At 40.6% G+C, this 25,759-nt stretch overlaps 2 protein-coding genes and 1 long non-coding RNA gene across 4 annotated transcripts in view; 2 read left to right on the top strand and 1 right to left on the bottom strand.

The window, feature by feature from the left end:
- The first annotated feature begins 23 nt into the window (after positions 1-23).
- Ubqn (ubiquilin) lies at positions 24-5,144 on the top strand. Its single transcript, XM_073979421.1, has 4 exons — positions 24-397; positions 1,112-1,787; positions 3,418-4,137; positions 4,202-5,144. Exons 1-4 carry the CDS (start codon positions 302-304, stop codon positions 4,276-4,278), a joined length of 1,569 nt encoding a protein of 522 aa, XP_073835522.1. The 5' UTR covers positions 24-301; the 3' UTR covers positions 4,279-5,144.
- A 1,004-nt stretch (positions 5,145-6,148) lies between these two features.
- Positions 6,149-6,984, bottom strand: LOC141400019 (uncharacterized). The gene is made up of 2 exons (XR_012412057.1): positions 6,943-6,984; positions 6,149-6,694 (listed from the first exon to the last, which is right to left on the bottom strand). It is a non-coding gene; the product is annotated as an uncharacterized lncRNA (long non-coding RNA).
- A 9,362-nt stretch (positions 6,985-16,346) lies between these two features.
- Positions 16,347-25,759, top strand: part of LOC141397512 (uncharacterized) — a 51,033-nt gene continuing 41,620 nt past the window's right edge. Inside the window, exons 1-2 of one of the 2 annotated variants that reach the window (XM_073973882.1) lie at positions 16,395-16,524; positions 17,182-17,434. The gene's annotated coding sequence lies outside the window, so the exon portion shown is untranslated. Of the gene's footprint in view, positions 16,525-17,181; positions 17,435-25,759 lie in introns of both variants that reach the window. The other variant, XM_073973883.1, reaches the window with a different exon arrangement.

Below are 25,759 nucleotides of genomic sequence, written 5' to 3'. Positions count from 1 at the left end.
TCGATTACTAGACTTTTCAAACCATACATTCGACTATTCAATTTATCGAAAGTTGACTGACTTGCGTATCCCTACTACTGTGAAAAAGTGACGAATTATTTTTATTCGATTGGGAAAAAAACTAAATTCATCAAGAAATTACATTTTTTGCTTTTCGATTATTTCGCGGATATACGAATTAATATTTTTCAATTTAATTGAGAGAAATTAAAAAGATTCAAAGAATACAAGCGCCGCATAACACGAGAAAGTGAATTCAAGTCCCAAGTAAAAGTTACTCAGCAAAAAGAGGCAAAGCAAAATGGCTGAAGGTGGAAATAGAAGAATTATTGTTAATGTAAAAACACCAAAAGAAAAGAAAATGATAGAAGTGGATGAAGATTCTGGAATTAAGGATGTAAGTCAAAAAGTAAAGAAATTCAGATGAAACTTGGAATTTCATTTGGTTTTACAATCGATTGTAAAGTGTCAGGAAGTCAGCTCATCCATTCAGGCAGCAGGCAGAGGTGGCGGTATTACGCGTATTACGCCGGACGGAAAGAATTTGTAATGAATTAAAAAGTAGATGATGATGGTGATTGTGAATGATTCTCATTTAGTGGATTATTGAGTGTGTGTGATTAGAGTAAATTGTTGTTTGTCAAGGGGAGGGGTGAGGTGGAAGAAGTGAGGGGTGTAAGGTCGAGTAGGGGAGGGTGAATGTGGATTTTACCGAGAGAATAAAAGGTGGCGGTAAAACATATCATGTGTGTCAAAGTACAGTGAGTGCATTCACCAACCAACCAACCGTGCTGAATGACGACAAAACACAACCATCATCACCTGAAATGATGAAATGCTACCAGATATGCAATTGGAAAAGTTCTCTTTTCGTACTTGTTTTAAATACAATGACCCAGAAAGCAATGTGCAAGATAAACAATCATGACGTGTTCTTGCAAAATGTCAATGCCAGAATAAATCTGCTGCTAACACCTCTATTGACCTTAGCTAACTCAAACCATTAAAACGCAAACAAGTAGCACATGCAAGTTTAATTTGTTTATTTATCAAAATCGTATTGCTTTTCTTCTCACATTGTTTTCTCTTTTTCTTGTTGTTTCATCTACAGTTCAAGGCCTTGGTTGCTGAAAAATTTGAAGCAGAACCGGAACAGCTGGTTTTGATTTTCGCCGGTAAAATTATGAAGGACACTGACACCTTGCAAACGCACAACATCAAGGATGGTTTAACGGTACATTTGGTAATCAAAGCCAAAACACGTAATAATGAGACGACCCAACGTCCCCCAGCCGATGTACGCCAAACTCCATTTGGCTTGAATACTTTGGGTGGTCTGTCAGGCATGGAAGCTTTGGGTGCTGGTTCTGGTACTTTTATGGATCTACAAGCACGCATGCAAAGTGAACTAATGAATAATGGTGATTTGTTACGCACCATGTTGGATAATCCCATGGTGCAACAAATGATGAATAATCCTGATGTTATGCGTCAGTTGATCACTTCAAATCCTCAAATGCAAGATTTAATGCAACGCAATCCAGAAATTTCACACATGTTAAATAATCCTGAGCTACTGCGTCAAACTATGGAGTTGGCCCGTAATCCTTCGATGTTGCAGGAGTTAATGCGTTCACATGATCGTGCTTTGTCTAATTTGGAATCGGTGCCTGGTGGCTATAATGCTTTGCAGCGTATTTATCGTGACATTCAAGAGCCAATGATGAATGCAGCAACGGAGTCGTTGTCACGCAATCCATTTGCTGGATTAGTTGATAATGGTGGAGGTGAGTACGCATTTGTGGATATATATTTTGATACAATTCAAAAGCAAAGAAATGTAAAACGTAAGGTCGAATGTAGATGGCATGGAGGTGGTCGTTATTGGCGGCCTGGCGGTGGTGTCTTGCACGGCACGGTCGATTTCCGCCCATGTGTAGACGGTCTGGTGGTAGTCTTTTTAGACGGTCTGGAGATCGTTATAAACATGGCCTGGAAGTTGTCTTTATAGACGGCCTGAATGTAGTCTTTATAGACAGCCTGGAGGTTGTTTTTATAGACAGCTGGAGGTCGTCTTTATAGACGGTCTGGAGATCGTTATAAACTTGGCCTGGAAGTTGTCTTTATAGACAGCCTGGTTGCTGTTTTTATAGACAGCTGGAGGTCGTCTTTATAGACGGTCTGGAGATCGTTATAAACATGGCCTGGAAGTTGTCTTTACTGACGGCCTGAATCTATTCTTTATAGACAGCCTGGAGGTTGTTTTTATAGACAACTGGAGGTCGTCTTTATAGATGACCTGGAGGTTGTTTTTATAGACAGCTAGAGGTTGTCTTTATAGACGGCGTGGAGGTTATTTTTATAGACAGCTAGAGTTTGTTGGGGGTTGTTATTATAGACAGATGGAGGTCGTTATAAAATCGGCCTGGATTTTGTCTATATTAACGGCCTGGTGGTTGTTAGCCGGAGGTTGTCTTTATAGACTGTCTGGAGGTCGTCTTTATAGACGGTCTGGAGGTCGTCTTTATAGACGGCCTGTGGTCGCTTTTATAGACGACCTGGAGATCGTGTTTATAGACGACCTTGAGATAGTCTTTATCTGCGTCTTATGGAGGGCCTGAGGACGGGTTGGAAGTCGTTCATAGACGGCCTGGAAATTGTCGTCTTTATAAACCGCATGCAGGTCGTCTTTACAGAGGGCATGGAGGTCTTCTTTGTAGACGGGATGGAGGTCATCTTTATAAACGGCCTGCAGGTCGTCTTTGTAGATGCCCTGGAGATCGTCTTTATGGGGATCCTAGATTTTGTCTTTATAAGTGTCCTAGAGGTCATCGTTTAGATGGTCTGGAGGTTGTCTTTATAGGCGTCGTGGAGGTCGTATTTATAGACGGTCTGGAGATCGTGTTTATAAACGACATTGAGATAGTCTTTATAGAAGGCCTGGTTGTCGTCTTTATAAACGGCCTGCAGGTCGTGTTTGTAGATTGTCTGGAGGTCGTCCTTATGGCAGCGATAGGCACCATCTACTTCTATTGCGTACTTTTGGGGTGTCATTGTGTGAGTGCATGCTTTTTCAATTAGTTGAATTGTGTGTGTGGAGAGAGAACCGTTTACTGAGAGCACGTGTGCACTCTCTTGCCTGGTGCTGCTTTAGGGCATTCTAAAGGTTGTCTTTATAAGCGTAATAGAAGTCATCTTTTAGATGGTCTGGACTTTGTATTTATAGGCGTCCTGGAGGTCGTCTTTATAGATGACGAGGGGGTGCTTTTTATAGAAAGTTCTGTAATCCGACTTTATAGACTACAGGTCATCAATAATGACCTTCTTGCCCACCCTGAAAGATTACCTCTAGTTGCCCCATTTATTCGCCACTTTGTTCGTTGTCACTTTACTTATCATTTTTTTACTTTATTCCAGGAAACAATCCCCAAATGGGCACTGAGAATCGTGAACCCTTACCAAATCCCTGGGGTGGACGTGGCAATACCACTGGTACTGGTGCCAATAATCCCGACTTGCCACCACGTGGTGTACTCAATACCCCTGCTATGCAAAGTTTAATGCAACAAATGTCCGAGAATCCTTCATTGATGCAAAACCTCTTGAATGCTCCCTACACCAGATCTATGTTTGAAGCAATGAATCAAGATCCCGATATGGCTGCACGCTTGCTAAGCACCAGTCCCATGTTGGCTAATAATCCTCAGCTACAAGAACAAATACGTCAAATGATGCCACAATTTATGGCACAAATGCAAAATCCCGAGGTAATGAATTTGCTTTCCAATCCCGAGGCCATCAATGCCATTATGCAAATACAACAAGGCATGGAATCATTGCGTTCTGCCGCCCCAGGATTAATGGGTTCATTGGGTGTGCCACCACCACCACCTGGTAACACCAATACAGATACAAATACCACAAACACAACTAGCAATACAACGGCCTCGGATAGTCGACCTGCCACAGCTCCCGGTGGTGGACCCAATGCCCAGCTATTCAATGATTTTATGACACGTATGTTAAACGGCATGACTACCACAGCGGATAATACACAACCACCAGAGGTGCGTTATCAATCGCAATTGGAACAATTGACGGCAATGGGTTTTGGTAATCGTGAAGCTAATTTGCAAGGTAGTTTGGATGATTTTGCACTTTTTTACTTAAAGACGTAAACTAAAATGTTTTCTTCTTTCAGCATTAATTGCCACTTTTGGAGACATCAATGCAGCTGTTGAACGACTGTTATCGCTTAACCAATTGTCCTTAAGTTAACAAACCTAAACCCCGCCTCCTACAACTACTACAATTTTCCTAACAAAAACAAAACAAAAAATATGATACAACCCTGTTTGTGTATGTGAGCGTTTTTTTCCATATTTTTCTTCATTCTTCTTCTTATTATTATTTTATATATAAATATAACTAAAATTCTATATATAAATATATACAACAGTACTATATATAAAACAACATCAACAAGAACAACAAAAAAGACGGAATTCACAATTACACAAAACATAGATTATTGCAACAAAACAAAAATAGCAAAAACAAAAAAATGTTTAAATTTACATAGAATGGATTTTGAGGTTAAAATTTTTAAATAATAGTTTACATTTGCTTTCTTTGCAAAATGTTAATAAGCATCAACCACATAACAATAAAAATGGAGGAAGGCAGCAAGAGAATACCATGAAATGCCTTTCTCGTCATTTGCTTTTGAGTTTTGCCCCCCAACAACACAACATTCGTTTTGGGTGGTGTTGATTAGAAATTCTAAATTATACTTTGCTTTGCTTGTTGGTATTGAATAATTTCATTAATTCTAATTTATATGTTTAAGTATATATGGGTATATTTCAATAACATGTTTTGTTTAGTTTATAACGCTATAAATAGAAAGGGGAAACAAAAGGACTTTTTCATTTGATTTTGTTTGTTCTTTTTTTTGCAATGTAATATTTCTTTAAGCCTCAGCGCTCAGATGAGGGTGACAATTTTTATATTTTCCTTTTTCCTTTCTTTATTCCAAAAAACAATTTGATTGTTAAATGTATTTTGATTTTCGTTCTATGGTATAATGAAAATAAAACATAACTGATTTTCAGTTTTAAATACTATTAAATCATACAAAATAAGTTTGTTTTGAGTCATCACACAACCCGAATCCCATTTTCGTTTTATTGGTCAGTTTATTATAATCCCTCTTATTTGTTAGTTGCCAACTTTGTAGTTGTATATAAAGTAACAATAATTAAACATTTTTTGTTTAAATTTATTGCAAACCCAAACACATACACACAACCTTTATTTATGTACTAATTTTGTTGGTGCAAAAACAAAAAATCTTATGGGGTTTATATTTGAAACATTCAATCATTCATTATAGGTTTAACGATAATGGGATATATACACACACACGCATACATAGAGAGAAAGAAAATGAAGATTTGTTCTTTATTTTTAAAAATTAAAAAAGAAAAAATTATATATACAACAGTAAAATTATAAAAAATAGTGTTTTATTTGGAGGGAAGAATCGTGGCTTTGTTTTTTTCAATTAATGGAGATCTTTTTTAATGCCAATAAAATCTAGATTTCATAAAAACGACGGTGACTGAATTTTGAATAGTGTGTTATGTGCTACATAAACTTAGTTGTAATGATCCAAGTGGTAAAGGAACCAAGTGTAGAAACACAGGCTGACTTTCGTATCGTCAGATGCCTTGTTGTCTCATGACATTAGGCGTTATTAGATCAAGTGGGGACACTACCGCAATTTCATAAAATTACTGTAGTATGGAACTCGAAATAAGAGCGCATAATTTCATGAGATTTATTTCATGACAACAAAGCAGCTGACTTTATGAAAATGTTCAACAATCATGCCTTTCCACTATTTGGCTTCCATCCGTTCACTCCCACAATCCCAAAGATTATTGCTGCCACTTTATAGCAAAAAAGTGAAGTTTGGTTGGTTCTATTCCCGAGAGTGGCAGATACCAGTGTGCCAGAGGCCACTTCTGGCAAATTCGTGGGTCGATTCCGTATTGCGACGCGAGTTCTGTCGCATTGCCAGTTGCAATTTTTCCATTACGTATGGCTAAAGTCGCCCGACGACGTCAAATTCAAAAACGAAAAATTGAAACGTAAGTAACATTTTCATTTATTTAAAGTGAATTTATTTAATATTATATTGGTGTTTCAGTACTTCGTTAATGCATCCGAAAACGCCCGGTAAATTTGTTTTTGAATAAAATTTTTTTTTTTTGAGAAAAATTCTTTTAATTTGGAAACAATCCAAATTGTACACAGTTTTTCCTCTACTAACTCCAGAACTTCGCTTAATACCTTTAACAATGTGGGTTGAGCCATCCCGAGGTTAAAGTCATTGCCATGAGATTTTTGAAAGCTTCCTTCTGCAAAAATCTTAAAGCAGCACACACTTTAAGTAGTGGCTGTATTGCTGTTGATCTGTGGGTTTTTTAAGTCATTTTTTAATGCCTCTACTATATAAATAACAGCGTCTTTTGGAAGCCGAAAGTAGGCTTTAAACCAGCATTCGGCACACAACAACAACAATTTGAGCAAACACTGTTGTCAGTGCATGGTGTTTCAATTAGTGAGTGGAGAGAGAAGCTCTCTTTGCTTGCTCGCGAGTAAAGAGGTGCCGCATTCTGCTTTAAACCTAAAAAAATAATTCCAAAGGATTCGATTTATCTCTTAAGTCTGGCCTGATAGATGCTACGTTAACTATAGCACTGTTCCAGAACTAAAAAGTTTTTAAAATTTTTACCACTTTTACATGTTCCGTACACAAAATTTATATGAAAATCGTTTAAAACTTTTACAACTTTTACGATTTTTATCACTTTATAAAGTACAGGAACAGGCCATATATTTTCTTCACTATCATCAAAAAATAGTTCCACTGACCTTCTCATTTTAGAAAACATTAACTTTTGTGTACAACTTGATATTTGATATTTTTTCTGATTTATTCAAATCAAAACAAAAAACGCTCCGTTACATCACCGATAACTTGTTATCGATGACGATTATTTTTTTACCGCTTTGCGTAGTACAATTTTTAAATTTTGTCGCAGAGACGATTGACGACGCGACATGACTCGCGTCGCAATACGGAATCGACCCATTGGTCTTCATTTCTTACTGATGATGTCCCGGAAATGTTTTCAGTTACTCGAACATCGGAAGAGTTGTGCAATTCTCGGAAAGTCAGTTGGGTTTCTCACGATTGACGAATGTGCGCGGCTACAAGAGTTGAAAAAATCGGGCTGATGGTGTCGATAATAGAAAGATTGTCAGACTCTAGTGAAATGGGTGCTGAACTACGTATGTCGTTGTTAGGATGCCATAGTTGTTTGATATGCTAGCAGGTGAACAGCCGATTATGCAACCTCCTTGGATCCTGATGCAAATTGTCGGCACACGACATCCGGACATTGTTTTGTGTTGCTTGCAAAACTCCCCTCTGAAAACGTTGACCACTAGACTTATGACTTTTTGACATTTTTCTCAAATTTCCTGTAGTGATAATGAACTTTGTGCATTAATGCCTAAAATAACACTTATTTCATTTTATTATAAAAAAGGTTCCGCACAAATCACTTTGAAATTTTTTTTTGTTGAAAAAATTCTATGAAATGAAAATTTTTTTACTCAAAAAATTATTTCCTTTTGCACGATTGAATGGCCGTTTGCCTATTAATGACTAAAATAACTTTTATTCCATTTAAATTTTTAAAAAGGTCCCGCACAAACCACTTTTAATTTTTATGATATATAAAATAAAGTTATATATAATATTAAATGATATATATGTTATAAAACGATGATAAAATTAGTGAGAAACAAACGGTTATGTCATTTTGGTTATGTCGTGTGTCCCCATATATATGTACATAGTTTTCAGTGAAATATCTGCTTGTAGTGATTGTCAAAAGTTCTAAAAACTTTAAAAACTTTTGGGCGGAAACATTTTATCGAATCACTTTATAATTAAGATTTTATGCAATCTTAGGTAAAAACTCATCAAAATATCATACAGGGATAAAAAAACGTCATAACACTATCTACCACACCCCACTGTTTTATACTTAGTCAGCAGGATCCACTTGTCCTTTTTTCATTTTTATCTTGCTTTGATAGGAGGTTGTCGATGGCAAATTAAAGGTCCTCCACTGATTGACGGACTGAAATTAATTTTTATGGACGGCCTGAAAGTTATTCTTTATAGACGGCCCACACTGGTCGAAGCACTGATCTAGCGGCGCGAAAGTCCAAAAATCAAACTAAAAAATTGCGAAATATTTTCCATTGTATCGATTACAGACACTTTGCTGACAAAAATTTTGTTTTTTTCATTTTTGTTGTTGCAAATATTCACTCAGTTATTTACTATCAAATACAAGAAATTTTGCTGCATCAGATTTTAAAACATTTGTTGCTAAAAAATTTTCTTCATATTTGTTTCAATGTTATCAATTTTAAATAAATTCGAAATAAAACTGAACATAATTTATTTTTAAATTATAGCGGAGGGTGTGACTTAAATTATAAAAAATAGTTTTGTGTCAGGAGGTACATAGTTATATAGCAATCAATTTAACAAAAAAAATATATAGGGTTTTTATTGGTTTTACGCGCTTTTTCCATAGAGTGCATCTTGTAAACTTGGCCGAACTTGGGTTCGATTTTTTTGGAGAATTAATTTGGACTCTTTGGATGCGGAATAACCACATTAGGGCTGCAAATATTTGCAAATCTTCTGATAACTGCACTTTTAAAATATGGGATTTTGCTTGAAATTAATACTAATTTGTATTTGAGCATTTGTATGTGAACTATATCAAAATATGGACCTATCATGAGAAATTTTTGCAATGTGTAATTCTACCCCCGGAGACCCTAAAATACCATATTATAGCTAAATCCGGTAATAAATATGCGATAACAAATAAGAATTCAGTGAATCGGGGGTAGCATAAAAGGGGACTACATCAAAACATAAATCCACATTGAAAATTTTTTGTAAGAAGATTTTACACGCAGTGATAACACGGAATGCAAAATAACAGCCAAGTCGGTTGAAAAATGTGGTCATGATATTCCAAATACCTTAAATCGGGAGGTACGGTTGGTTTGGTTATAGGACGCGCAGCTACCGTTGTTGGCAGCTACTTCACTCGGAGACCTTGAGGTCCATTGTGATCATCCTTAGAAAAAAGTTGAGTGTTGTGGTAGGTCTATTGTAGAGTTTGAAGTATTGCTTGTTCAGGTTGTGATGGTGATGTGTGCTGGTGTATATGGTGGATGGTATGCGGTGGTTTGTCTATTGCTGATTCTGATGAGGTAGAGTTTTGGTTTTATAGATGTGATTAAGTTATGGATGTGGGTGTGTGGCTGCTGAAGTTGAAGATATGGATGTGATGAAGTTATGGATGTGGGTGTGTGGCTGCTGTAGTTGAGGATGTATTGATGTAGTTGAAGATGTGTTGATGCAGTGGAGGTGATGTAGTATGGATGTGGTTTAAAGCTGAGCCGGTTTCTATCCCCTTGTGTGAAGAAGAATAGAAAAGTGGTTGATTAGTTTTGTTTGCCAAGCCAATTAAGATTTTTGGCAAATTGATAAATGTAGATGGGATCTATGTCGGAGAAGAAAGTCAGAGTATTTATCTCATGTCTACCGAAGAATCGATGTCTCCTCGTGAGTAGCGAGGGGCACCTACACAGTAGATGTTCGACCGTCTCTGTTTCTTCTGGGTCTTGACATAGTCTACAATAGTCTACACTATTGTTGTCCCATTTAGAAGTTAGGGACCTGACCATGTTATGACCCGTAATGAGTCCTACAGTGGTCTTTATCCCTAACTTATTAAGTGAGAAGAGAGAATTGGTTCTATATTGAGAGTAGCTAGGCCAGATTGCCTTGGATACCTTACAACCAGGCTCCCTGTGCCATCTTTGCCCTGCCTTCTCAAGAAAGAAACCGCGAAGTTTCCGGATGTAGTAGCACTTTGGTGGTCTGATAGATGACTCAACTGGTAAGTCAGTCGACTGAGATCCACCCCTTGCTAGTTCATCCGCCTCTTCGTTTCCCTCTATATCACTGTGTCCTGGAACCCAGCAAAGGCCAACGATATCACGTACTTCAAGCAAAGCGTTTTTGCAGTCGAGGATAGATTTTGAATTTATGGTCCTCGACTTGAGGGCCGCTTGACTATAAGGCTGCTCCCAAGTTCTTTGACATCTCCACTGCTTTCCTAATTGCAAAAATCTCTGCCTGAAAAACGATGCAATTATCATTGAGTTTGAAGGATTGTTTAATTTGTGGATTTTCGCAGAAGACGCCAGCACCTGTGCCATCCTCCATCTTAGAGCCGTCTGTGTAGATGGCCAGACCGCCAAGAGGAGGGCTACCACTAGACCAGGCATCTCTGCTTGGGATTGTGATTTTTATTTGGCTGAAATTGAGTGCAGTGGGTATATAATCACTGATGTGATTGGAACCACTAGACTCAAGTAAATCAGTGAAAGTGGAGAGGACCTTAGCATGTCCAAAACGTGAGCACTGCACACACCTGCCTCTCTAAGCCTAAAAGCCGTCCTCGCCGCCTGAAAGTGTATAGTGATGTCCAAAGGTTGGAGATCAAGTATCACATTCAAGGCGGCTTGAGGTGTTCTTCTAATGCCGCCAGAGATTAGCAGAGATGCGGCTCTTTGAACACTTGATAATTTGGACAGAAGTGCACTGTTCCCGAGAGCATGCCACCAGACAAGCCCACCATAGGTAAGAATAGGGAGGACCACCGTATCGAACAGCCAGTGTACGATCTTTGGTCTCAGACCCCAACTTTTATCAGTGGAGTTCTTGCTGGAATAGAGTGCCATAAAACCCCTCTTGACCCTTTCTTCAGTGTTCCTTTTCCAATTAAGACTTTGGTCCAGGATAACACCGAGGTATTTGGCTTCCGATGAAAGTTTTAGGGCAACACCGTCCAGTTTTGGTAGCGGAAAATCGGGAATTTTGCGCTTCTTCGTGTAGAGTACGAGCTCAGTCTTCGTTGGATTCACACCCAGTCTATTGGCGCGAGCCCAGCGAGACAGCTGCACTAAAGCACGCTGCATTAGGTCTGATATGGTCGGCAAGAATTTGCCGCTTATGAGGATAACAACATCGTCAGCATAGGCTATCACCTTCGTCCTTAGTTGATTGAATTTCACAAGAATTTCGTTTATTACAAGGAGCCAAAGGAGGGGTGATAAAACTCCTCCTTGCGGCGTACCCCTGCAAACCCTTTTCCTTACGGAACTCTCTCCTAGATGGGAGTTGATGATCCTACTTTTCAGCATTTCATCAACCCACCTAACAAGGACAGAGGAAACTCCTGCGTTAGTTAGTGAGATATGAATGGATTCCAGATTCACATTATTGAAGGCTCCTTCTATATCGAGAAAGGCTGCAGGTGTGAAGCAAGAACCCTCCATATTTCTCTCAATATATCCAACCACCTCGTGTAAGGCGGTGTCCACCGACTTGCCTTTAATATAGGCATGCTGCGAGTTACTTATGATTTTGGAATCTAGATGAGACTGGATGTCGTAGTCAAGTAGTCTCCCTAGAGTTTTGAGGAGGAAGGAAGAAAGACTAATAGGTCTATAGTCCTTAGGTAGTGAGTGACTAGGCTTCCCAGCTTTGTAAGTCACCGTTACCTCCTTCCATGGGTTAGGAATGTACGATAGACGCAGACAGGCCCTGTAGATTTCCTTTATGGTTGCCAGTACCGCATCAGCTGCGTATTGCAGCATGGCCGGTATAATGCCATCCGGTCCAGGAGATTTATAGGGCTGGAAGCTGTCTATCGCCCATTTTATTCTTGGGATACTAATTATGCTGTCGATCAGTTCCTCCTCCTGTGCCGTGCAGCCCAGATTGTGATTCGTATGCTGCAAGTCGCTCTCTAGACCAGTATAGAGCCTGGAAAATTAACTTCTGACAGCAGGTTTAGAGTCTCTAGACCAGAGTTAGCCCACGTGCCGTTTCCTCGTTTGATGCTACCCATGGGTTTGGGATCCTTGGATAGAATCTTACGAAACCTGGCAGCTTCGTTAATTCCTTCTATAGACTCAGCAAAGCAAACCCAAGATCTTTGCTTAGCCTTTTTGATTTCACTCTTGTATTTATTGAAGTTAACCCTGTAGGTATACCAATCTGTACTGAGTGAAGATTTGCTGGCTTTGTTGTATGATTTCCTGGCCCCCTTGCGAAGACTGGCCAGGTCTTTATTCCACCATACCGGCTGAGATTTCTTCCCAGGGTAGGTTATTGGGCAGGAATCCTCGTAACACCTCAGGAGGGACTTACTTAGATCATTTACAGCAACCTCGACTTCCTTTGCTGTAGACAATCTTTGAGGATTGCTTAACACCGAAGTCGTTTGTAAGCTGTAATTGTTCCAGTCTGTCCTCCTGGGATTCCTGCATGGTGTTTTTTTCTCCGAACTTATGGGGACTTTGAAGAGTATCATCTTGTGATCTGAAACAGAGCAATTTTCAGATACCTTCCAGTCCATAACTTCGGAGTCTTCCAAATTGGTTACGGTGATGTTAATTACTTCGCCTCTAACTCTATTTTGGAAAGTGGGTGTGGTACCCCTATTACCAATTCTTAAATTATTTTGCAAAATGAATTTGAAAATTAACTCACCCCTAGTGTTGGTATCGCTGCTTCCCCAATGGAAGTGATGAGCATTTGCATCGCATCCAAGAATGATGTGGCCTCTGCTCCCCATTTCGTCCATTAGAGTATTTACGATGCCGCCGGGTGGGTCGGGGTCTTCATAGGGCATGTAGACAGAGGCCATTATAAAGGGTTTTCCATGCCCTCTGTCCATCCTTATGGTGGTGATGTCTCCTCTGCTGAAATTAGAGAGAAGCATTTGTCTCCGTTCGAGGCAGCGAGGACAGTGTAGTTGTTATTACTCAGTCCAGCAACCTTATTATTGTATTAATAAGGCTCCTGGACTAGAGCAATATCAATTTTGGAAGTCGAGAGAGTAAGTAGGAGCTCGGTAGCAGCAGCTTTACAATGATGCAGATTAATCTGCACCACACTGTGCTGCTGTCGCCTATCTCCTACTGTTGCTTTGGTGGGATTTTGAAGCATAACCTTCCCAATCCAAAGTTAAGCAACCCCTCTCGACTGCGTAGGTAAGATTCCCCGCTAACATCCGTTGCAAAACGAATGATAAGACCGCCGTTCTTCGGATAGGAACTGAGAATTCTCCAGTTTTCCATCTGAAGACCGACGTTGTGCCTCTCGACTAACTTCAGTATTTTGTCCAGCTCCATAGATGGAGGGGGGACCCATACTGAAGTCACCATCCCACGCGGAATCTCAGCAATGCTGACAGCAGCCAGATCGCTCCCCTCCCAAAGAGGATCAAGGTTGTTAAACGTAGATTTAAGGAAATCTGCAGATTCCTTATTCTCGCAGTTAACAACCATTATCCCCTTATAGGGGGCAGACTGACCGAGTCTGACTTTACTGCGATCCACCTCGTCTGAGGTGAGGACGTCTCTAAGATGACCCTCGATTTGCAACCAGTGACTTGTGCTGATCCTTCCATTAGGGTCTGCCCTGTCAATGATGGCCACTCTCAGGTCATCCGGAACTGTCCGTCGCATCGCACTGTCACCCTGCTTGGATGTGCAAGGTTTCTCTTGACACCCGCTGGCTGGTTCACAAGGTTTTTGTGAAGGGACAGCGACTGTTGGAGTGTTGCTCTTCTCTGTGTTGTCCTTCACACTCTCCTTGATCACCTTCGGCTCACAAGGTTTTTGCATGGTGGTGGTCGCGGCGGAGTGTATAGCCCCACAGTTACTGGCTCCTGCACTCACCTTGATTACCGGTGCGGCAGAGGTCTGCGAGATGATCGGCCGTGACAGCGATGATTTCTTCGCAGCCGGTGGTTGCTCCTCAGAGGACCTCATCCTCTTCACCACTACGGGCTCGGTGGAGTTGGTCTTAGAGGTACCACTGGGCTTTGAAGAAGTCGTCGCTGGCGCTGACTTCTCATCCCGTTTTTCGAGCTTCCCCCTGCCCATCAGCCGACCCACCTCCATCACCTTATTTATGGGCTTAGAAGAAGGGGCAGCAGAGGGGTTTGGGAAGGCAGCGGATTTTTTTGGGCCTGGTTTTTGACCTTGTTGGCCTCTTCACAGTCTGTATGGACTGTGATTTTGCCAGGTCACCGGCGGGTATAGTAGTAGGAGGGTAGTCTGTCGTCACTTCCATACGGGTTACGGCAGAATACCCTCCCTCACGCGACGTGGGAATTTTGTTAATTGGGAAATCCTTAATCATTAAGTCAGGATATTTTCTTTCGAACCTCCTCACAAACTTTAGGTTTATCCTAATTAATTTAATTCCCTTTCGGTGATGGTCTTGGGGGCAAAACGATAGTCTTTCCTATCCATAGCTTCTTTACTTGCGCGTTTTGAGGTTGAGGGTTTTTGCGACTCATCCATGACCTCCATGGTTGCGTCACACTCTCCGACAACTTCATCTACCGCAGTTTGTCTAAGAAGTTGTGAGGGTTTTTCTCCTGAACAAATTGGAGGAACGATTTTGTCGGACAGAGGTGACGACTCAGCTTGACCTGTGGAGGGAATAATGGTAGTTTCCATTATTTCTTCCTCGTTGGCTAGAGTTGAGTCATTCACCTCGTCGACCTGTTCGTCATCTAAGTTTGTTGGTGTGAGAAAGTTCTCATTTATCTTGGATAGGAGGACCCTACTCTGTCTATTTAGACTGTCATTTATAATGTCTAAAGTAGGGCTGTCGACCTTACCCCTGGTTGGGGTACCACGCGAACTGGAGGGGGAGATTAAATGAGAGTTGTCCGTGTCCATGTTCCTAATCGTCAACGAGATAGAGGAATTTGCGCTTGTGGAAGTGAAGACTGAGGGTGCCAAGGCCTAAACACCAACATCAGTCGGGGTTTTTGTTTTTTGGGTTTTTTTTTTTAAGTTCTGTTATCCATGAGCTATATAATTTACTTACCACGGTAAGGGCATTGACAGAAGAACAGGTTCGTTACTCGTTGATTCACCTATGTCCATAATTTTTGGTGGAAATGTTTTGTGACCACTAGAAACCCTAAGTATAAAATTACATCTAATTTGCAACGAAATTGTGGCTTAAATCCTCCAAATACGGAAAATCATAAGGTACCGTTATATGGGGGCTATACCAAAACATTAGCCAATATTGTTCATATTTGACACATTATTACCCACAGATACAGGCTGGTTTTGTGCAAAATTTCAGTAACATATCTCAATTCGTTTTTATGTTATTAATTTCGCTCCTCTAGATCAGTGGTTTCGACCACCGTGCGGCGTGGCGGTCGCCTTTATAGACAAGCTGGATATCGTATTTTTGTACGGGCTGGATGCCGTCTTTATAAAGTGGTTATAAAACTTATAAATGTCTGGATGTTGTCTTTATGGACAGACTGGATATCGGCCTGGAGGTCGTCTTTATAGACATCCAGGCTGTCTATACAGACGACCTCCAGGCTATAAAACTTTTAAGTGAGCCTTATCTTAATAGAAGGCGTGGAGATCGTTCTTATAGACGGACTGGAGGTCGTCTGTATAGAGGTATTCTTTGTAGACGGCCTGTAGGTCGTCTTTATAGACGGCTTGTAGGTCTTTTTTATAGACGGACTGGAGGTCGTCGGTATTCTTTGTAGACGGCCTGGACGTCACCTTTATAGACGGCCCGGAGTTCGTCTATATAAAGGAACTGGATGTCGTCAATAAAAAGGGACTGGACGTCGTCTTTATAGACAGTCTGGATGTCGTCTTTATAGAGGGCCTGGAATCGTCTTTATAGATTAAAATGAGGTCGTCCTTATAGATGCCCTGGAGGTCATAAGTAGATTACACCGCTGCAAAGTGAAAAGAGCCATTAGGCAGGCTCTGCAGATTGTCGCGATCTTATGGAATTGCTCTAAGGTAAACACACGTTTTCCCAAAACAGCTGTTTACACTTCCATATGTAAACATACTCTTATAGTTCTTTCCTTGCAAATTATTTTCCAGTGTATCCCCCTCCAATTGATTAAATAAATTAATTGATTTTCTCTGCAACATGTTTCTGTTACAACCCCTCCAACGTGTTTCAAAACAAACAACACAATAGAACATGTTGGGTGCTGAGTTGTGTTCACACACACACAAAACATCGCCACCAATTGATGGTGGAGATACATTTGTCGATTACCTTACTTCAGTCATGTTGGAACGATCGTGAATTAAACACAACGGAAATTGGTTAAAGAAAAGGCGCGCGTGAGTTTTTTGTGTACAGCAATTGAATATTGGCGGATTTTTGTTTGTTTTTTTTTTTTCAACTGCCTGCTAAAACGAAAAAAGTGGTTTTAAAAGTCCGGCCGCCTAAAAAGACAAACAAGCAACGGCAGCTAGGTAACAATCCAATTCATTGCAAATTCCAAAAAGCGAGGAATAAAGGGAGGGTTCAAAAAGTCTCTAACTAAAAAAAGTTAAGGCAAAGCACAACGCCTTAAAAAGATTCCTTGAAACAAAACCAGCCAGGCTCCCAAATATAAAGTTGTAGTGTGTCGTTCATTGTTGTTGTTGGTTGGTTGGGGTGATGCAAGAGGAATTTTTGGAATCAACAACAAGTTTATTGGGTAGTTGGAGCCACCACCAGCTACCAGCTAAAGCACAGTTGAAAAAATGATGCAAAAAAAATGAATTTTAAATCTGTGGATAATGGGGAAATGAAATTCTCTATCCCCAACGAAAATTGCAGAGGAAATGCAAGTTGAAAATTGAATAGTGAATGAAAGGCATGACCTATAAAGGCACTTGTTTCGATCATAGTACAAAATACAAATCTTTACAAATATTAGAATAAAAAAAAACAAAAATAAATAAAATAATCTAAAAAATATTAAAATTGTTTATTTCAGTATTTCAAAACTGAAAAAATGTTAATGTAAACACACAAAATTGTATACAAAAAGCAATAACAACCAAGTGTTCAATAATCGCGCAATTATTTGCAATAAAAATTGTACCTTCTCCCACCCATTTCCACACGTTATGTTATGTTTGCAGTGTTGAAAGTGTTCCAAAGTTTATCCACCCATCAATATCTTCTTCACAACTGCATAGAAATTGTATATTCGTTTTAACAACCACCACGGAATAATGTAGAGCATTCCTAAAATTAAACAAATTCCAAGAAATGAAAAACCACGAAGAATGCAAAAAAAACAGCATGACCCACTCAAGTGTTGCTGAAAATCATGAAAATTAGCTGGAAAATTATCATCGAATTACATTTGGATTAACACGAAATGCAAATAATGTAAGTCTGTGTGTAATTATTTTGAAATAAAAAAATTAAGTACATATGATTTTACATTCATAAGCATATTTGAAAACTCTTCTTAAAAAAGTGAGGTTAAATGTATGACAAGCAGTGTATTTTTTAAACAATTAACAAAAAATTAATAAAAAATATTTATTTATATATGAGAAAATGTGTAGTACTGAATTAGCTGGAGAAATTTATCAAAAATGTCTTAAAAGAACAGCGCTTATACCCGAAAGTGAGGTTATGTGAGTGGGATATAATAGGTTTGTACGATAACCCAAACATTTCTACAAATTCGTACAAATTTTTACTGAATGCTTTTCGATAACAAAATTATCCAGCAAAAGAGAGCGAGTTTGGAGAGATTTTTGGAGAGTTTTGTGTCTGAGAACTTGCAAATTTTTGCTGGGAAAATTTATCCCGTAAAAATTTGTAGTTCGACCAGCTGACTTTTAATCAGCTGTTAAATGTAAACAACTTGAAATGTTAATAGGTGTGTCTTTTTACGTGATAATTTGTAATAATTTTTACGAAATGTTACTAAATGCTGTCTTTTTACACAAAAGTACAGTAAAAGAGAGCGAAGTGAGAGAACAATTTTGACAGTTGTTTGCTGAGAAATTGCTAAAAGTTGCTGAAAGAATTTTTCCCACCAACATTTAGCAAGTTCGATCAGCTGTTTTTTTAACATCTGCAAATGGTAAGCTGCTCAATGTTTATCTTATTTTCGTGGAAAAATACTATAAATAGGTGTGTACGATAACCCAATAATTTGTACAAATTCGTACACATTTTTACTGAATGCTATTCGATAACAAAATTATACAGCAAAAGAGAGCGAGGTTGGAGAGGTTTTTGGAGAGTTTTGTGACTGAGAACTTGCAAATTTTTGCTGGGAAAATTTGTCCCGCAAAAATTTGCAAGTCTGATCAGCTGACAATGTAAACAACTCGAAATGTTAACATTTTTGACCAAGAAAATTTCACAATTGGATATTTTTTTAGATTCCGAAGGCTTCGCTTTTCGCATCGAAAAACTGTAAATGTGGTGATAAGATGTTCCCATATGAGTCGTATCCCTACGATTCATAATCTCTGATCATGCAAAAAATGTTTCCGAAAACGTAACGAAATCTGTATGAATTTCGGTTGCTACTTCCCATCTCAGATCCGAAATCGTAACGAAAGTTGATATAATTTCGAAACAACATCGGATTCAATTCTGTCCCATTTCAAAACGAAATTCGAAGAAAATCCTTGGGAATTTCGGAAAGTAAATTTATTTCCGAATTCGGAATGAAATGGATTAAAAAATCACTTGAGAAAAATGTATGTGGTTTAGTCCAGAGACCTTGTTGTAAAGCCCAAGGTTTTGTCTATTACCTTTATAGATTTTCTCCATCAGAGCTACAGTTGCCCTTTCTCTTCTACGGAGGTTTATTTGAATGACTTCAATCATAGGTCCTCCAATAAACGGGGAGGGAGGAGGTCATCGACCTAACCCTCTCTAATCTAGATGACTCCGCCGTATGTAATTGGAGGGTATCTAAAGAATGTTCCTTCTCGGATCATATGAAGATATCCTTTGATGTCTTTTTGGGCGGGGGTCGCCAAATGCCTTATAGGAATCCGCGAAGAACAAACTGGGATAAGTACACGGAACTAACGAATTTTCAACTGGCTCTTAATATTAATGTAGAAACAGCTGAGGATCTTAATATGACCGTAAAAAATCTTACAGACGTTCTTCTCCGTTGCCATAAGGAATCCTGTCCACTAACCTATCCTGGGAAGAAATCTCAGCCAGCGTGGTGGAACAAGGAACTTGGCGAGCTTAGAAAAACTACCAGGCGACTGTATAACAGGGCGCATGAGACTAAACTCGACATTGATTGGGACTCCTACAAGGTGAGTTTCAATAAATACAAGAGTGAGATCAAGCGAGCTAAGAAAAAATCTTGGGTTAATTTCTGTGAGTCAGTAGAAGGAGTCAACGATGCAGCTAGGTTTCGAAGGTTACTTTCCAAGGACCCTAAATCCATTGGAAGCATCAAGAAGCAAGATGGTGCGTGGACTGACTCTGCTACCGAGACTCTTAACCTCCTGGCAGAGACCCACTTCCCAGGCTGTAAGGATGCGGACACCGTCAATAATGAATATGACGACCTCCAAATTCAAGAGCCTATGGATTCGGATCTCATTGATAAGGTGGTTAACAGAAATAAGCTTAAATGGGCTGTCAACACTTTCAAGCCATATAAGTCACCTGGACCGGATGGTATAACGCCGGCGATGCTTCAATTTTGCAGCGCCGCTTTTATATCAAATTCTGGAGGAGATCTATAGGGCGTAGTTGGCTCTCTCATATGTACCGGGTCTGTGGAAAGAGGTAAAAGTTACTTACATTCCCAAAGCGGGAAAACCTAGTCACTCTGCACCAAAGGACTACAGACCCATCAGTTTATCATCCTTTCTCCTTAAGACTCTCGAAGGACTCCATGTAGACACCGCCTCTATAAGCAACTCACAACACGCCTATATTAAAGGCAAATCTGTGGAGTCTGCCTTGCATGAGGTGGTTGGCTTCATTGAGAGGAATATGGAAAACTCAAACTTTACCTTGGCTGCCTTTCTGGACATAGAAGGAGCCTTTAACAACGTAGAACTTGAGTCCATAAAACTCTCACTTAAGAAAGCTAACACACCTGAACCTCTAACTTGCTGGATAAATAATATGCTAGAAAACAGAATTATAAACTCCAGCATTGGGGAGACACAGATTAGGAAAACAGTAACTAGAGCACCCCCAAGGAGCGGTGCTCTCACCGCTACTGTGGCTACTTGTTATAAACAATATTTTGACGGACCTGGACAATCAAGGTATAAAAGTTGTCGCCTATGCGGACGAAGTTGTACTACTGATTTCCGGTAAGTTTCCGTCAAACATTTCGGAGCTTATGCAAGGAGCATTATCGACGCTGTCGCGCTGGGCTAAGGCCAATGGCCTTGGAGTAAACCCAACCAAGACAGAACTGGTAATGTTCACGAGAAAGCGTAAGCTCGGCGTATTTGTACCACCAACACTGGATGGAGTGCAGCTTCAGCTCTCGCCCGAGGCAAAGTACCTCGGCACTATCCTGGACTGTCAATTGCGATGGAACAGGAATGCTGAGAAAAGGGCGAAGAAAGGATTGACTGCACTTTATTCATGCAAGAATTCCATTGGGAAAAGTTGGGGCCTAAGCCCATCGATTATACACTGGTTGTATAACACCGTGGTTAGACCCATTTTATCCTATGGTTCTCTTGTTTGGTGGCACTCACTGCGCCAAAAATCGACAGCCGAGGCGAGCAGCCTCGATCCTCATAACTGGAGCCACAAGGAGCACACCACAGGCTGCTCTGGACGCAATGCTGAACTTAAAACCACTGAGTCTCAGCATTAAGTGTCAGGCAAACTCGCAGTGCCCTACGGCTGCATGAACATGATCTCTGGCGCGGTTGTACCTATGGGCATGGTTGTATCCTGAACGAATCAGGCATAAATGTGAACCAACGCGGAAAACTGAGCGACTATATATCACCAGTCCTAAGATTCGACGATATAGACGTCGTTATACCTAGTAGAGATGACTGGAACCGCAGTAACACCCCTCTGGACGGTCTGGCTTTCTATACAGACGGTTCCAAGATGGAGGAAGGTACCGGGGCTGGCGTCTTCTGTGAAAGGCTATCTCTTGAGTACACCTACAGGCTAGACAGCAACTGTAGTGTCTTCCAGGCTGAAATCTTCGCGATTTGGAAGGCAGCGGAATTGATAAAAAGTTTGGATGCAGAAATCTTTGAACCGGTGACTATCTTTGTGGATAGCCAAGCGGCTCTTAAAGCCATCAAATCCAGCAACATGTCGTCCTTAAGTGTAGATCAGCCTTGGGAACGCTAACTAACGGCTTCCGGCTATGTTGGGTACCAGGACACCGCGACTATCTGGGTAATGAAAGAGCAGAGGAATTAGCTAGGCGAGGATCGCAGTCCACAGACCTAGCTATCGCTGACTCAATCAAACCACCCATTTGTCATTTCTTTCAAAATTTTAAAACGTTCTCTGACGAAAGAGCCAGTGAATTGTGGCATAATGAACCTAGGTGCATTGTGGCAAGATCCATATGGCCGTCTCTGTCAGTCAAAAGAACGAACTCTCTGCTGAACCTGAGTAAAGCTGAAGTTAGAGTAACGACGGGAGTCATTACTGGACACTGCTACATCAGGGCCCATACCAACAAATGGGATGAGGATGTTACTGACTACTGCAGACTCTGTGAGGACGAGGAGGAGTTAGAGACGATCGAGCACATCTTGTGTCGTTGCCCAGCAATGACTGGTAGACGGCATAGGTTAGTAGGTGCTCACTTCCCACCGTGTCTAACTTTCTACTCAACTGTGGGGCCTGCTATGATCTACAACATCATCAAAAATCTGAAGTGGCTGGGACAGCGCAACCTGAACGCGTAAATAAATTCAACTATTCTGCCTACCATTAAAAATAAATTTTTTCTCCTACTCTAAAGCTATCACTCTACTCTTAAACATTCTTGTAATCTACACGTTGTTTCACTGCGCTAACAACTTTCTCTTTTTATTTTTCCCCTATCCTCCCTTTTTTCACCTCCTTTTTCCTGCAGCTCTTTTCTACTGGATGATCACAATGGACCGGAAGGTCTCCGAGTGACGCAGTCACAATTAGTGATTGCCCATCCCCTAACCTAACCTACGTAGCGATCTCCTACGAATTAGTGATTAAAACAATGACACATGGATTCGAACAATTTAACCAAAACAAATACACCAAAATGTAACGACGACAAAAACTCCGCAACGTCCACGGACAACGAAATGGTAAAAACCAGGACTTGGGGAACCTAGCCTATGGTAGATGGGACGGTTGTTTCGAGTGGGGGCGGACAAAATGTACCCGGTATAGATGTTGTAAAGGATAGTCTGGTTGAACAAAACCGGCAACTCCTAGCCCTATTTTAACGGACGCTGGTCCAAAGTTTCAGCCAGGTTAGTGCTTCTGAAGGGCCCGAGCACAGCATATCGGATGACTAAATGGCAGCGCGTTTTTTCGTACCGGATTGACCCGAAACCATAGTGTTTCGGCCAGCGGCTGCCAACCCAGCATCAAACCTATGCTTCTACGTAGGTTTTTAGGCGGCTACAACAACAACGAAATGGACACCACAGCCATTCCAGCGACTGTAGTCGACGATAATTTGACCTTGGTCTCAGGTCTCCTTGAAGCCAGGACCTCAGGAAGTTTATCGGCATAGAACGCTCGACCATCTCGATGAGGGAAAGCAAAATTATTTAGGATTCACCTCAGGGTGGTAAGCATGTTTGAAAGAAAACATCCTGACTTTCCCAAGAGAAATCTTGAATTTAATAAGATTTCACTCATCCCGATGACCTAGGAGGCCATGCTGGGTTCAACGCCAACATCGACCCCTATAGCCACCAAAGGTCAAATTTGAAGCGATAGTGACTTGACTCAAAGCCTTGCGAAGGATTCACCTCTCTTAACTTCAACTGCCTCTCCAAAGGGAGATTCTGCTCAAACAGACTTCCTCTCAAAGTCGAGGGAGCTGAAGACAAAAGAAACCCAGGACGCAGAGGGTTGTTAAGTCTGATTCGGAATCGGCCTCTGTATCTGGGCGTGTGGCTTCTACCACAACCAACTTCTTCATCGAAAAGTACGACAAAGTGGGTCAGATCAATGGAAGAACCAAACCCCAAGGCCAAGTGACCCACCCTAAGCCAGGACTCCAAGCCTTCTCTACGTACTCTGCCGACTATAAGAAGGAGAGCAGGAAAGAAATCACAGCTAAGTCAGCCTCACAAGTTAACTCGAGCCAAAAGGTGTCTGCCAGATGAACTTCGAGTAGTTGATGGCAAAATCAGCGACAATCGATGGGGAACCACCCAAATGCGCGAAGTTCGGTAGCACCTCCCCCTACTGAGGAATCAAGGTTATCTGCTGAAAAACAGCTTCCTTTTTGACTTCCTTTGCAACACAATAGATAGATGACCTTGGAGAACTCTGGGAAGTGTGCAGTCGACTGTTAGTTTACAGGAGATCCCCTATAGAAGTGTATTGTCAGCATGGATGTCACCACCCCCTGTGGACCCCGCATACTGACAATACTCAGTGGACAAAATCCCAATGTACTTCCACGACGCCTTTTTCGGGATGAACATAATGGACCAAAAGGTTTTGGAGTGAAGTAGCTGTCTACTACAACAGCTGGGCGTCCTCTAATCTAACCTAATAGCATCCGACTGTTTTTATTTAGCCGCGCCTGGTTCTTCTTTGAGCCCCTGACAGCTGTTTTATTTGTGAGTTTTGCGATGCATTTTTTTGGGAAACTCGAAGGTTTTCAGAGACTGCTGAGCATATAACTTTACTTCAAAGCAGGTCATATCATAAGTGATTTTCCTGGTTCAGATCAGAGTAGTATGACCATCCTTCTATCGGGTGTTTTTTAGTGGTATAGAACTTCGAATTGAAATAAAACACAAAAAATCGTTTTAATGTCCATCATTTTGGCTTTATTGGAAGGATAATTTCATGCCATTAATGTTTTAATATGATTTCGGGCATGTGGCCTCCGCGGCTGGCTCGAATAAAGCCAATTCTAGAGGTCCAATTTTCAACCACATTTTCGAGCATATGGGGCCGTATGTCGGCAATAACGCCACGAATGTTGGCTTCCAATTCCCCTAACGTTTCTGGTTTGTTGGCGTAGACGACCGACTTCACATATCCCCAAAGAAAATAATCCAATGGTGTCAAATCACACGATCTTGGTGGCCAATTGACAGGTCCATTCCGCGAAATTATGCGCACATCGAATGTTTCCTTCAATAAATCGATTGTGACGTGCGCTGTGTGGCATGTAGCGCCGCCTTGTTGGAACCACAACTCATCCACATTCATGCCATCCAATTCGGGAACAAAATAGTCGGTTATCATGGCTCTATACCTGTCTCCATTAACGGTAACTGCCTCTCCAGCATTATTTCGGAAGAAGTATAGCTCCACCAGCCCATAGAGCACACCAAACAGTCAGTTTTTGTGGATGTAATGGTGTCTCAAGGGTCTTATGTGGATTCTCTTCACTCCAAATGCGGCAATTTTGCTTGTTGACGTAGCCATTGAACCAAAAATGAGCCTTATCACTGAACAAAATGTTGCGATGAAAATCAGCATCGAGATCAATCTCATTTTCGGCCCATACACCAAAATCACGACGCATTGCATGGTCTCGCGGCTTTAATTCTTGCACAAGCTGGATCTTGTAAGGTCGCAAGCCAAGATCTTTGCGCAAAATCTTCCATAAAGTTGATGGACAAAGCTCCTATTGCTGTGCACGGTGGCGAATCGATTCATTCGGGTCCTCTTCAACACTTTGCTCTACAGCGGCAATTGTTTCTTCGGTGCGCACTGTTCGACGTCTCTGCGTATTATCATATAGAGTAAACGTAGTGCGAAAACGATCCATGGTTAACCGAATTAATTGCTCCGATGGACGATTATGTCGACCATAAAATGGACGGAGCTTGCGGTAAACTTCGCGAACTGAACCATTATTTTCGAAATTAATTTGCACGATTTGCAAGCGTTGTTCTTTTGTCAACCTGTTCATGGTAAAATGGCAAACCAAACTGAACATAAATGACATTAGAGTTTCCAGACTTGACCACAAAATGCCACTTATCTCTATTCGAAAAACAAACCTGTAAAAAAACACCCGTTACATCTAACCAGTGAACTCGCAAACACTCTCGTGATTGGATTTTCTAAATCCAACTCAATGTAAACGTGCTATTACCTCGTCAATGGCACCAGCTATGTTCTCAATAATAGGTGTGTTCGTTTACTCAATAATTTGTACAAATATGTACAAGTCCAGTAACTTCTTGTAAACGACTAAGGTCTTTTGCATTGTACTGAAGAGTAAGCGAACAGCATCCAGTAGCAATTTGTACAAATTGCGAGTAAACGAACACACATAATATATGCCATTTAAATTAGCATATTTTCTTCAGCATACCGACAACCTTCGAATTCGAATTGATTCAAATGCAATAATTTTGTAATGGGGAACTTTTAACTTAGTAATTCAAATGAAATAAAATACTCAAATTGAGGTATTTATACAAAGTGAATTAAAAGAAAACTTATGGTGTGTTCCAGAACTGCAAGAATCTACTAATTTTTACTATTTTCACCGATAACATAAAGGAAAAAATGTTATCG

Source organism: Musca autumnalis, unplaced genomic scaffold (genome assembly GCF_047663935.1).
Source record: "Musca autumnalis isolate F117 unplaced genomic scaffold, ASM4766393v1 scaffold_3, whole genome shotgun sequence".
Taxonomy (NCBI): Eukaryota; Metazoa; Arthropoda; class Insecta; order Diptera; family Muscidae; genus Musca; species Musca autumnalis.
The sequence above is the reverse complement of the archived record's forward strand: the minus strand, read 5'-3'. Positions and strand labels throughout refer to the sequence as shown.